At 39.8% G+C, this 13,125-nt stretch overlaps 1 protein-coding gene across 1 annotated transcript in view; it reads right to left on the reverse strand.

The window, feature by feature from the left end:
* Positions 1-13,125, reverse strand: part of CTH (cystathionine gamma-lyase) — a 26,182-nt gene that overhangs the window by 591 nt on the left and 12,466 nt on the right. Inside the window, exons 6-11 of the mRNA XM_017531910.2 lie at positions 10,253-10,310; positions 9,724-9,801; positions 7,900-8,052; positions 6,176-6,297; positions 4,649-4,701; positions 437-575 (exon numbers count right to left, since the gene is read on the reverse strand). Of these exons, the coding sequence (XP_017387399.1) occupies positions 437-575; positions 4,649-4,701; positions 6,176-6,297; positions 7,900-8,052; positions 9,724-9,801; positions 10,253-10,310 (603 nt within the window). The remainder of the gene's footprint in view (positions 1-436; positions 576-4,648; positions 4,702-6,175; positions 6,298-7,899; positions 8,053-9,723; positions 9,802-10,252; positions 10,311-13,125) is intronic.

Here is a 13,125-nt window from a genome sequence, read left to right on the forward strand (position 1 = left end):
CTGCCCAGGCTGGAGTGCAACAGCGCGATCTCAGCTCATGGCAACATCTGTCTCCCAGGTTCAAGCGATTCTCCTGCCTCAGCCTCCTGAGTAGTTGGAATTATAGGCATGCGCCACCACGCCCATCTAATTTTGTATTTTTAGTAGAGACAGTGTTTCTCCTTGTTGGTCAGGCTGGTCTTGAACTCCCAACCTCAGGTGATCCACCCGCCTCTGCCTCCCAAGGTGCTGGTATTATAGGCGTGAGCTACTGCACCCAGCCTACTACCGTGCTTAAATATGCACTTTGAGCTCCCTGTACATTTATACACCTGGTCTTTTATAGGAACAGAAAAGCTTTAGCGTTCACAGTAAGACCACTCTTTGTAAATATAGTTACACCCATGTCCAAGATTAAGCAGACACACATACACACACACACAATAATAAGACTTACTGCTGCCTTCAAAGCTTGATCTAGATCATCCAATAGGTCTTTCTCATCCTCTAAGCCCACAGAGAGTCGAATCAATGTGTCACTAATTCCAAGGACATCTCTGTCTTTCTTAGGAACTGATGAGTGAGTCATGATTGCCCTAAAGAAGACATGAGCAAATTTTGATCACTGTATTGTGCCCGTGGAGGCATGTTTCTGTCTCATAAATAGAAATTGCCCTCAAATTTTTTATGCTCCAAATATCAAATTTTGCATGCCCCCTATAATTCACAGCCAAAAACTGAGAAAACTATGAAACTTACCTCTTCTGGCCATGATTTTAAGTGAAAAGCAAGAGTTTTTTTTATCCTGTTTATATCACCAGTAAGATATAATCAATCCAAATAATGAAACTGTGTGTCAAGCACCCCAGTAGGGTAAGGCATAGCCTCCCCAGTGTGTAGATTTCAAAACCTGCCTAAATGAGGCTTTGGCCAGAAATCATGTGCCTCATGACCAACCTATTGGACTGCTACTTGGACCAAGAGCCTGTCATAATTAGTTTCCTCTGGATCAATCCAGAACTGGGCTTTCCTTTTTTTTTTTCTTAAATTTTTTTTTCTTTATAATAGAGACAGGGTCTCGCTACATTGTCCAAGCTGGAGTGCAGTGGCTATTTACCGGCGCGATCCCACTACTGATCAGCACGGGAGTTTTGACCTGCTCCGTTTCCGACCTGGGCTGGTTCAACCCTCCTTAGGCAACCTGGTAGTCCCCCACTCCCGGGACAGAACTGGGCTTTCTTCCTTCACATCAGAGAAAGACCACCAAGAATCACTAGTAGCAACCACTAAGCATTCAGAATTCCACAATATAACTCCTGGCATAGAGTCCTTGAAGGATTTTTCAAACTATCTGGCAGCTCATTACAATGATCAACAGATGTAAAGGAAAAGCACCCATAATATGTCAAGCACTGCAGTAAAAAATTGGGAAACAAAGAAGAATAAGATATTTTCTTTACCCGAAATAACAAAGCAAGAGCTAAAACTATGACAATTCGCAAAACAAAATAGTCTATATAAACAATGCCAAACAAATATAGACAAAAAGACTGCCAAGTTCAAGGGAAGGAGAAATTTCTGTGAGGAAACATGGAAGAGAGGCTTAGCGTCTTACCCCCAGTATGTGTATGACAACCAACCACTCTTCCTTTCCCTGCCCACCACCAGCAAAATCAATACCTAAGCTGCTTTCGTCTCCCTTACTTGAGAGCCTTGGGGAAAAAAATCTCAGTTGTGGTCTGAGTGATGGATATCTTCCTTTATCACACTACTAAAGATTTTACACACAAACATCCATCTTAAAATGTTCTGCCCTGGGAGACTCATAATTCCTTAAAAGAGTGGGTACATGTAGAAATAAGAACTCAGGTCTTATTTCTGACCAACCAATTTCGGTATGAATCTTAGCCCCTCCCATATTGGCTATGTGGCCTTATAGAAGTTACTCATTCTCAGTGCCTATTTCCTTATCTGAAATAATAATAGATATACCTACTGTGTGCTTACCATGAGGCAGATACTCTACTAGGTGGTTTGTGTGCATTAATTCATTTTTAATGAATAAAAATTGGATATAACACCTGTCTTAAAAGTTTGTCACAGGCATTAATTTTAAGGAACATGTATAAAGCACTTCTAAGCACCTGGAATGTAGTAGACGCCTAACAAAAGGTAATAGTTCATAGCAGGTGCTAACATTTATTGGGTTCATACTTAGTATGAACCAGGGCATCAGCTTAGGGATTTTTTTCCCACGTTCTCACAACAAACCTAAGAGCTATGTAGAGTGTTGCCTGCATTTTACAATCAAGGAAATTGAGATGTAGAGAGGATGAGTAACTTTTCTAAGGTCACAGAGTTACATGTGTTGTGAGGCTGGAAGACTAAGCTAATACACATTGGCTTCACTTCCTCCCTCCCTTATTGCAATGCTGCACTATTAGCAGCAGAGTTGGGAGACACAGAATGCAGGGTGATAGAAAAGACAGGCCCTGACCTAAATCCACTCATTCTCTGAAATTGGGGTTATATCCCAAACCCGAGTGTCTAGGGGCCAAGCAACTTTAAACAAAAATCCCTAAATAAATCAGGAGAGATTTATTTTAAGACAATTTTTTTAAACATGAGAGTCTTAAGGTAACACATTTCATTACTATGAAAAACAAACCCATTTCACATGCTGAGTGTGCCCTCTTGTGCATCTAAACTTACTAGCAGGTGTCTTCCAGAAAGACTAACAAAAAACTGTGTTACACGAATTATTTGAAATCATTATTTGGACATTTTTATTTTAACTTTGTGAGACTTCCTGACTTTCTAACTGTAAACTCCTATATAAAGACAGAAAATAGGCCTAAACTTTGGTGGGCCCTGTTATTTCTCCACACAATACTTACATAACAAGTTATTCCATAAATGTTTATGAAAATGAAGCACAGAAACACACTGTATATATTTAGTACAGTTAAAAATAGGTTATGATCTTAACTTACCCCTGCAATAATTACAACATATGGTCATAGTAGCATACAATAAAGGCTATATATATATCAGGAATGCTTGGTAGGACAGGTAATTAATAAATAATAATCATTAATTTTTCATTGTTGTTTTGTTTTGAGACAGAGTCTTGCTGTGTCACCCAGGTTGGAGTGCAGTGGTGCAATCTCAGCTCCCTGCAACCTTCATCTCTTGGATTCAAGCAATTCTCATGCCTCAGCCACCCAAGTAGCTGGGATTATAGGTGTGCACCACCACACCCAGCTAATTGTATGTGTGTGTGTGTGTGTGTGTGTGTGTGTGTGTGTGTTTTAGTAAAGACAGAGTTTCACCATGTTGGCCAAGCCAGGTCTTGAACTCCTGATTTCAAGTGATCCACCCACCTCAGCCTCCCCAAAGGTACAGGGATTGCAGGCATGAGCCATTGCACCAGGCTGATAATCACTAATTATTAATCCCATTGTATGTGTTAAAAAATGGAAGTTTAAAGGTTAACTAGCCGGGCGCAGTGGCTCACGCCTGCAATCCCAGTACTTTGGGAGGCCCAGGTGGGCAGTTCACAAGATCAGGAGTTTGAGAGACCAGTCTGGCCAACATGGTGAAACCCCTCCCTACTAAAAATACAAAAAATTAACTGGGTGTGGTGACAGGCGCCTGTAATCCCAGCTACTCAGGAGGCTAAGGCAGGAGAATGGCTTGAACACTGGGGGTGAAGGCTGCATTCAGCCGAGATTGCACCATTACACTCCAGCATGAGCCACAAGAACAAAACTCCTTAAAAAAAAGGTTAACTAATTGGTGAAAGCAGATCTCAAATCCAGATCCAGGCTCTTTTTACCCCCCTCACTGTTTCTGTCGCAAAGCCAAGACTGAAGTTGCTGACATGTTCCTGTGTGACACCAGAGTCAATCAGCTCAACTCTCTGGATATTTGTTTTCTTGCCTGTAAAATAAGGTGTTGGACTGTATGATCTTAGGCTGCTTCTTGTTCCAATATCCTCTGATGCTTTGATAAAATTAGATGAATTGACTGGGTTAGTTGGTGAAGGGCCTGGTACCAAGGTGGGGTTTAGATTTATCTTGTAAACAATATAGAGATATTAAAGGTTTATCCCACAGAGAACAGAAAACAAACAGATTTGACAATATCTAGCAGGGCTCTTTTCTAATAATCAAGGACATGGAAGCGTTTCATCAGAAACACATTTTCTGTTTCCCAAAGAGCGTTGAAAACAGAATGCTTGGCGGGACAGGTAATCAATAAATGATAATCACTAATCATTTTCTAGTACAAAGTCTCCAGTTCCCTCTAAGGCTGAGTAGGGTCGAACATGTGGCCCTAGGTTAGGTCAGAAGTCAGAGATCCTAGAATACAATTACAACTGGAATCTCTTTTTGACAGAGCAAGGAAGGAAGCCACATTTCAGAGGACACCGCTCACTAACAAGTAGCCCACTCACTAACAAGTAGCCCCTGCTCACTAACAAGTAGCCAGCCACGAGATTTTACCAGGGTCTCCATCTTGACAGGGTTAGAGTCCATTCTGATTAATGCCATGCTATTCTTATTGTTAAATATCTTGAATTATCCCTGACCTTATCATATTTCTTTTTCTATCATTAAAGCTGACATCAAGTTTAAAATACACAGAAAAACAAAACTGTACTTACGGAAGCTCAGCAAGACTTTCGTATCCTCCCAAGCTCTCAGCCAGAGTAAATAGCTATAGCAAAGAAAACATGAATTTAGATCTTCTAGTAAAATAAAAATACTAAAATCCAAAAATAAATGTTTTTAGGCCAGGCACAGTGGCTCATGCCTGTAATCCCAACACTTTGGGAGGCCGAGGCAGATGGACCACCTGAGGTCAGGAGTTCAAGACTAGCCTGGCCGACATGGTGAAACCCCATCTCTACTAAAAGTACAAAAATTAGCCGGGCATGGTGGCACATACCTGTATGTAATCCCAGGTACTTGGGAAGCTGAGGCAGAAGAATCACTTGAACCCAGGAGGTGGAAGTTGCAGTGAGCCGAGATCTTGCCACTGAACTCCAGCCTGGGGAACAAAGTAAAACTCTGCCTCAAAAAAAAAAAAGAAAAGAAAAGAAACAAAAGTGGCCAGAGGCAGTGGCTCACGCCCATAATCCCAGCACGTTGGGAGGCCTATGCAGGTGGATCATGAGGTCAGGAGATCCAGATCAGCCTTGCCAACATGGTGAAACCCTGTGTCTACTAAAAATACAAAAATTAGCCAGGTGTAATGGCAAGCGCCTGTAATCCCAGCTACTCGTGAAGCTGAGGCAGGAGAATTGCTTGAACCTGGGAGGTTGCAGCGAGCCAAGATCACGCCACTGTACTCCAGCCTGGCAACAGAGCAAGACTCCGTCTAAAAAAAAAAAAAAAATTGTTGCATTTGAGACTTTGCTCTGTGGTTACCACTTAAATAAAAAAGTCTCTAAATGCTTACCAAGCTATACCAAGTTATACATACTTCCTTATGAATATGTATAACTTATGAAATACATTCTTTAACTCCCTACTGGAGTAGGAGAAAAAAAAAAAAGCAGTTTTTATGTGGACTGTTATAGTGTCATAAAACTTCGCAAATGTTTTAAAAGTTAAATTAGGGTAACACCAGGAACACTTAAACTAATCTGGCAGCTTTCTATTAATCTATACTGTAGTATTTAAACTACACGAGCTGAAGGTAAGCCGAGTATATGCAATCAGATAGGACTCTTGCTCAAGGCCCCTGAGAGCCTCCTCCTGCCTTTTGAAAATTAGGCAAAGGCCTCACCCCAGGCAGATGCAGCCTAGGAGGCACAGGGTTTGGAAAGCCATTCATAGGATGGATTTCAGAACAGCCCTTGTGCAGGGCACTAACTGCACACTACTTCAAGGTTTTACCTATTTCATCTGAAAAAGTGGTTCACTTTTAAATAAATGCATTGGAATGCTCTGTGTCTCTCAAATTGATTGCAGTATGTGGAGAGTTAAGCAAATGAACACATTTCGATGTCTGCTACTGTACCATTGTTGTTTAAGTCATTTTCAACCAATGCATTTCATAAGCAAGAGGTTTATGAGTATAACCTGCAGATACAAAAGGATTATCAGGGTTGGGTAGAAGTGAGAGATGGTGAACTGCTATAAGGAGGCCTTACCTCTTAAAATTTTAAACCTCTTTTGTAAGTTACCTTTAGGTTCTTGAGGAAAATCTCAGCATGCTGCAGAGTGCCCTTAATGTAAAAGGTGACCATCCCTGTACAACCTGTGCACTGACGCTTCGCCAACTCATGCTGTGGATGAGAAGGCAGCCCTGTAATCATAAGGTATAATAAGAGTCGTATTTTAGAAACAAACATGTAATTTTGTGGGTGTGAGAGAATTTTTCACTGTCTGCTTAAATAAATTGCAAATAAGCCTTAGATGAGGATTATGTCATGGTCGCATCTGACTGCTTGCTCGGACCCCTATCTCTCCAGCTTCATATTGCCTCATCTCTTCTTCCCTCTTCAGCTTTCTTTATGTCAGCACCAGTGCACTTCCTTTCATCTCAGGGCCTTTGCACATGCTGTCCCTCCAACCTGGACTTCCCTTGTTAATTATATCCTGTAATTTCTCACTTATTATCTGTCTTAGCCACCAGAGTTGCTCCATGAGGGCAAATCCATTTCTTTTGTGACTAATTAGATCCCAGTTCCTAGTGCAAAGCCTGGCTCATAGCTGGCAATTAATAAACATTTCCTGAATAAATCTCCAATACCTTGTCTATGCCCTTTTAACCAACGCTGCCCATTCTTCATGGCACAGCTCAAACACTTCTCTCTCCCTCCATCTAAAATATATACCAATCAATAGCTCTTTACCTAAAGTACATATAGGGCATTTAGTTTTGTATGTATTTCTGCTTTGGTTTTCCTAAATTCCTTGTGGACAGGGACCAGTCTTAATTTTTCTATATATTCTAGACTACATGGCTAAATCCCTCAAAAGGATCTAAAAAGAAAAGAACTACTTAGGACCACCACAGCTTAAAAGACTGGTAAAAATAAATTCAGAAAGTTAAGATGTAAGTCAGCTAACTCCACAAAGCATTTCCAGATGCTGGCAGAGGTGAGGAATTCAAAAACAGAAGAGAACCTCATGGGCTGGGACACAGTGGCTGACACCTGTAATCCCAGCACTTTGGGAGGCCAAGGCAGGTGATCACCTAAGGTAAGGAGTTCGAGACCAGCCTGACCAACCTGGTGAAACCCCATCTCTACTAAAAATACAAAAAATAGCCAAGCATGGTGGCGGGCACCTGTAATCCCAGCTACTTGGGAGGCTGAGGCAGGAGAATCGCTTGAACCCAGGAGGTGGAGTTTGCAGTGAGCCGAGATAGTGCCATTGCATTCCAGCCTGGGCAAGTGTGAAATACCGTCTCAAAAATAAAAATAAAAAAAGAGAACCTCAGGAATTTTGGCACCTAATATCAAGTCTCAACTGGGACAAACCTTTATCAGATTAAAGTGAGAGCTAGTGCTGAATAGCAGACTGACAAGATTATAAGCAAATCAACTGAGAAGTCCAATGTTAAAATCTTTGAATAGACATACACAAGACTTCAAATCACAGACCACCACAGGAACATCTAATGCATAAAACTAGTTTTCTAATATCCAAGCATCCACTAGGCTAGAGGCAATACAAGGGTAGAGACCATGTCTATCTTCCTTCCACCAGACCCACCTCAGAGCTCAATAATAAATGAACATAATAAATGAATAATAATAAATGAACATAAACAATAATAAATGAACATAAACAATAAGTGAAAGCACCTAACTTATAAATAAATGTTACATAAACATGATGCTCAGGACAACTGCTAATATCCTAGTATAAGCATATCTGCTTAGAAATCAAATTAACATACCAGGATAAATGACCTTTTCTACCAGAGGATTCGATTCCAGGAACTGGGCAACTGCCATTCCATTTTTGAAATGCTTTTCCATTCGGAGATGTAGAGTCTTCAAACCCCGATTGCAAAGGTAACAATCAATAGGAGATGGAACTGCTCCAAGAGCTGTGAAATGAACACATCCTGGGTTAGTCTGAAGGCAGGGTATGGCCAAGAAATTATCTGGCTTCTCTTTTTCATTATAGTGGCTCTCAGAAGTTAGGTGTAAAGCTCAATGTTTGAGTTCTAGGAAGAAAATACTATATCAAATCAGAAGCACGAGAACAAAGCATAGAATATGCTTAGAGAAATTTACTTTAAAATGAGGGGAAGCAAATAATATGCTAAAAACTAAGTAAAAGCACAATGATATAAACTTCTCAAATATGAAGATAAATAGTCCTTTCTATGATTTTAACAAAATCAAAAATTGTGCATAGCCTAACCTTGTATTTCTTTGAAAAATTATTTCAACATACAGAGAAAAACAGCAGTTCAAGTCCTATAATTACTGAATATTCTAAAACATTCTATTTAGCCTTTGCGCAAAGCAGCCAATGATTTCACATACCTCCAGGATACATACCTCATTTCTACTTTTTATAAACCAAAGGATACTTATCAAGCAATAAGTTTTGGTTTCTCTCCTGGAGGACATTTTTATTCCTAGTTATGTTTATATCTTACCTGCCAAAATTGCAATGGTTTAATCCTTAACTATACTGGAGATAAACTAAGCAATGTAAACAGGAAATGGTGTTTAGACATCTGTTGAAAAATGTAAGTTTATGCGATAAGTGCTATTTAAAATTAACCATCATTCCTGAGATAAAAGGCGTAGTATGTGAAAGCCTTCATTTCAAATATAATTTTTAAAAAGAAAAAAATCCATTAAGTCTTGAAACTATAAAGTCACTAAAGCTTTATCAAATTATGATTATAATTAAGATGGACATGAAAACACCAAACTCATTTCTTATATCATGTCATAAAGCCTTAATATGCTATAATCTTTTTTTTCTTTTTGAGGTAGGATCTCACTCTGTTGCCCAGGCTGGATTGCAGTGGCTCAATGTCAGCTCTGCAACCTCTGCCTCCCAGGCTCAGGGATCCTACTGCCTCAGCCTCCTGAGTATCTGGCATGCAACACTGCACCTGGCTAATTTTATTGTATTTTTGGTAGAGACAAGTTTTTACCATGTTGCTCAGGAGGGTCTCAAACTCCCGAGCTCAAGTGATCCATCTGCCTCAGCTTCCCAAAGCGCTGGGATTACAGGCATGAGCTACTGTTGCCCAGCCGCTATAACTATTTTTATAACACTTTTCTCTAAAATCAGAAAAAAATTTGTTAGCAGGGCTCAGTGGCTCACACCTGTAATCCCAACACTTTGGAAGGCCGAGGCGGGTAGATCACCTGAAGGCAGGAGTTCAAGACCAGCCTGGTCAACCTGGTGAAACCCTGTCTCTACTAAAAATAAAAATAATTAGCTGGGCGTGGTGGTAGGCCCCTGTAATCCCAGCTACTCGGGAGGCTAAGGCAAGAGAACTGCTTGAACCCAGGAGGAAAAGGTTGCAGTGAGCCAAGATCGCACCACTGCACTCCAGCCTGGGCAACAGAGTGAAACTCCATCTAAAAAAGATAAACAAATAAATAATAAAATCAAAATTTTTCTCCTCTATTTTTCATTTCTTCATAAATTATTAGAATGCCATCACTTCATAACACTTAGTGGAAATATAAATATCAAATGTAGTCACTGAGAACATCATAGGGAATCTGGACTTTTTAATACTTACAATTTTGCAAGAAACGAAGTCTATCATGGAGCCTTTCAGAATTAACAGACACCAGGCCCATTACAACATCACTGTGGCCTAAAAACAAAAAAAAATTTCCACTAGAAACAATTACGTTAACTCTTTATTTTATAGTTTCCATAATGTGATTTTCCTTGAAAAAACTCTCAAGGAAAAAGCTGTATAAAATAAGTTTAAGTAAACTTTATTCAATCAGAGAGTAGCATAATCTGTGTCTAAAACAATAAAATAAAAATCATATAAAAACAAAATGTTTCTTTAAGATGTCAGCAAGATAAAAGCATAACTTTTTACAGTAAATTTTAATCCTCTTCTCATAAATCGTGAACATGGTTTTGTGTACTATAAATGAAATCCTCTATTTAATCAAAGGATTTTTCTTTACTTTCTACCTAAGTCACAGAAAAAAACTTACAAAATAATCAAAGAAAAGGGATCAAAAGCCAAACCCTATGCTATTTCCACATACCAGGAAAAGATCATTCAAAGTACACTGTACTCATCTTACCATTCATGTATTTTGTTGCAGAACACATACAAATATCAGCTCCCAGAGCCAAAGGCCGCTGAAAGAAACAAGTTTTTTACTTTAAATGAGAAACTATTTGAAAATATGCTTCATTACCTGCCTACTTACAATTGTAAATTCCATTCTTATTCTAATCAATACTAACTTTGCAAAAATATGTACATCTTAAAATTTTTTAATCTCTGATATTATCCCTCCTTTGCCTCCCTCCCTCCAAAGAAAATTGTAAAGTGTTGAATCCAGTATTTAATCTGAAGGCACAAGTTTCTTGGAAACAGCAGATAAGCCCAGATCAACTGGTCTCTTGAACCTGTTTCTTTATAGCAGTTGCTGGCAGGCCTCTAAATTTATTATCTACAGTAGAGACATTGGTATTTTATGACTCATAAAACACATAAAATGGTTGACATGAACATTCAGCAATTTTTATGAAGACTAAGTATAAACTTATCTGCTTAGATCTTTAATCATTAAAACCTCATGATGTATGCTGTGATTATTCACATTTGGTTTGTCAGGATCTTGATTCCTAATTACTCTACCCTTCCTATGTGTGGATTTCACATCCATGGATTCAACCAACCATGGATAAAAAACATTTGAAAAAAAGAAAAGAATGGTTGTGTCTATAATGAACACGTACAGACTTTTTTCTTGTCATTAGTCCCTAAACAATATAGTATCACAACCATTTAAAAGGCATTTACATTGTATTCAATATTATAAGAAATCTAGATGGCTGGGAGTTGGGGGATGGCTCACACCTGCAGCAGTTTAGGGGGCCAAAGCAAAAGGATTGCTTGAGACCAGAAGTTTCAGGTTGCAATGGACCATGATTGAGCCCCTGCACTTCAGCCTGAGTGACAGAGCAAGACTTTACCTTAAAAACAACAACAAAGAAAGAAATTTGCTGGGCATGGGGGCTCACACCTGTAATCCCAGAGCACTTTGGGAGGCTGAGGTGGGTGGATCACTTGAGGCCAGGAGTTCAAGCCCAGCCTGACCAACATGCAAAACCCTGTACCTACTGAAAAAAAAAAAAAAAAAATTAGCTGAGCATGGTGGAACATCTCCACAATTCCAGCTGCTTGGGAGGCTGAGGGATGAGAATTGCTTGAACCAGGGAGGCAGAGGTTGCAGTGAGCCAAGATCACGCCACTGCACTCCAGCCTGGGTAACAGAGCAAGACTCTGTCTTAAAAAAAAACATTGTCAGCATCTTTCCATTTACATTTTCCTAAACATAGAAGTGTGTCTGTGTATTTTAACCTCACTAGAGTTGTTTAGTCTTTGGAAGATAGTATAGGTGGCAATGGGAATATTTTATTTAGGGTATTTCAAAAATAGGATGCTTTAGGTAAAGTATTGCCCAAAGCACTCTCTGCATATGTGTTTGCACATCTCTAAAGGGATAGAGTCAAAAGTAGATGAGGTCTAAGGTTTTCTCTAGTGCTAACATTCTGTAAACTCTACAGCCAAAAGAGAAGAAAACATAAAAACCAAATCACTAACACCTGTTGATCTCATTATCTGCTGAGAATCATGCTACATACTTTATATAACCCAGGGAAGCATTATACAAAATACTTTCCCTAACTCAATAAAATCAATACCTTTAATGGCTCTTATTATACTCGTGAGCAAAGGGGACTAAGAAAAACAAGATAGATCCCTCAGATTAAAAAGCTGGTAGAGCCAGGACTCATACCCAGACTGCCTGACTCCAGAGGTGCTACTCTGAAACTTCATGCTGGTAGGTCTATTTTGCCTTTCGTGAGACTTACAGAAGATCCAGAATACAAAAGACTGGGAAGAAAGAGAATATATTCAGTTTTCATGAAGGTAAGACAATGAGACAATTTTTTTAAGGAAGAGATTTGCTTATGGAAACAACACATGTGGCTACTAAGGGATGATATGATTCTGAGTAATTCAACTAGAATAATCCAAACTGAAATGAAGCAAATTCCAATCATTGGCATGAGGAATGTGACAAGGTACAGGCAGGAAGAAGGTAATTCCTAACAAGGAAAGGAAGAGTTGGGTTACTCAGAGGAAACAGAGGGAGAGCCTGTGGGGAAAAGGCAGGAAACAAGTTAATTATAAAGAGATCCCAAAGGGATCTACAAAAGAAAGCAAAACAGAAAACAGGATGAAACTAGAAAAAAGACAGAGAAAAAAAATAAAGGATGGAGGATGTATGGGAGGGGTGGTCTGGGGAAGAAGCAAACGCAGAGGGCCAGGTAGAGAAAGAAACACTTAAAGAGAGTTGCTATGGTCTGAACATTTGTGTCCTCCAAACTTCACGGGTTGAAATCTAATCACTGGTGTGATGTTATTAGGAGGTGGGTGTTTGGGAGGTGATTAGGGTGATTTGTGCCTGATACGGTTTGGATCTGTGTCCCCACCAAATCTCACGCTGAATTGTAATCCACAAATGTTGGAGGTGGGACCTGGAGAGAGATGACTGGTTTATGGGCGTGGCCATATCATGAATAGTTTAGCACCATCTCCCCTTGGGTCTGTCCTCACAATTGTGAGTGAGTTCTTGTGAGATTTGGTTGTTTAAAAGTGTGTAGCACCTTCCTCCTTGTTATCTCTTGCTCCTACTCTGGCCATGTGATGTGTGTGCTCCCCCTTTGCCTTCCACCATTATTGTAAGTTTTCTGAGGCCTCCCCAGAAGCCAAGCAGATGCTAGCATCATGCTTCCTGTAATTAGACCTCTTTTCTTTTTTTTTTTTGGAGACGGAGTTTCGCTCTTGTTACCCAGGCTGGAGTGCAATGGCGCGATCTCGGCTCACCACAACCTCCGCCTCCTGGGTTCAGGCAATTCTCCTGCCTTAGCCTCCTGA

The sequence above is a fragment of the Cebus imitator genome, unplaced genomic scaffold (assembly GCF_001604975.1).
Source record: "Cebus imitator isolate Cc_AM_T3 unplaced genomic scaffold, Cebus_imitator-1.0 Scaffold3, whole genome shotgun sequence".
Classification (NCBI taxonomy): Eukaryota; Metazoa; Chordata; class Mammalia; order Primates; family Cebidae; genus Cebus; species Cebus imitator.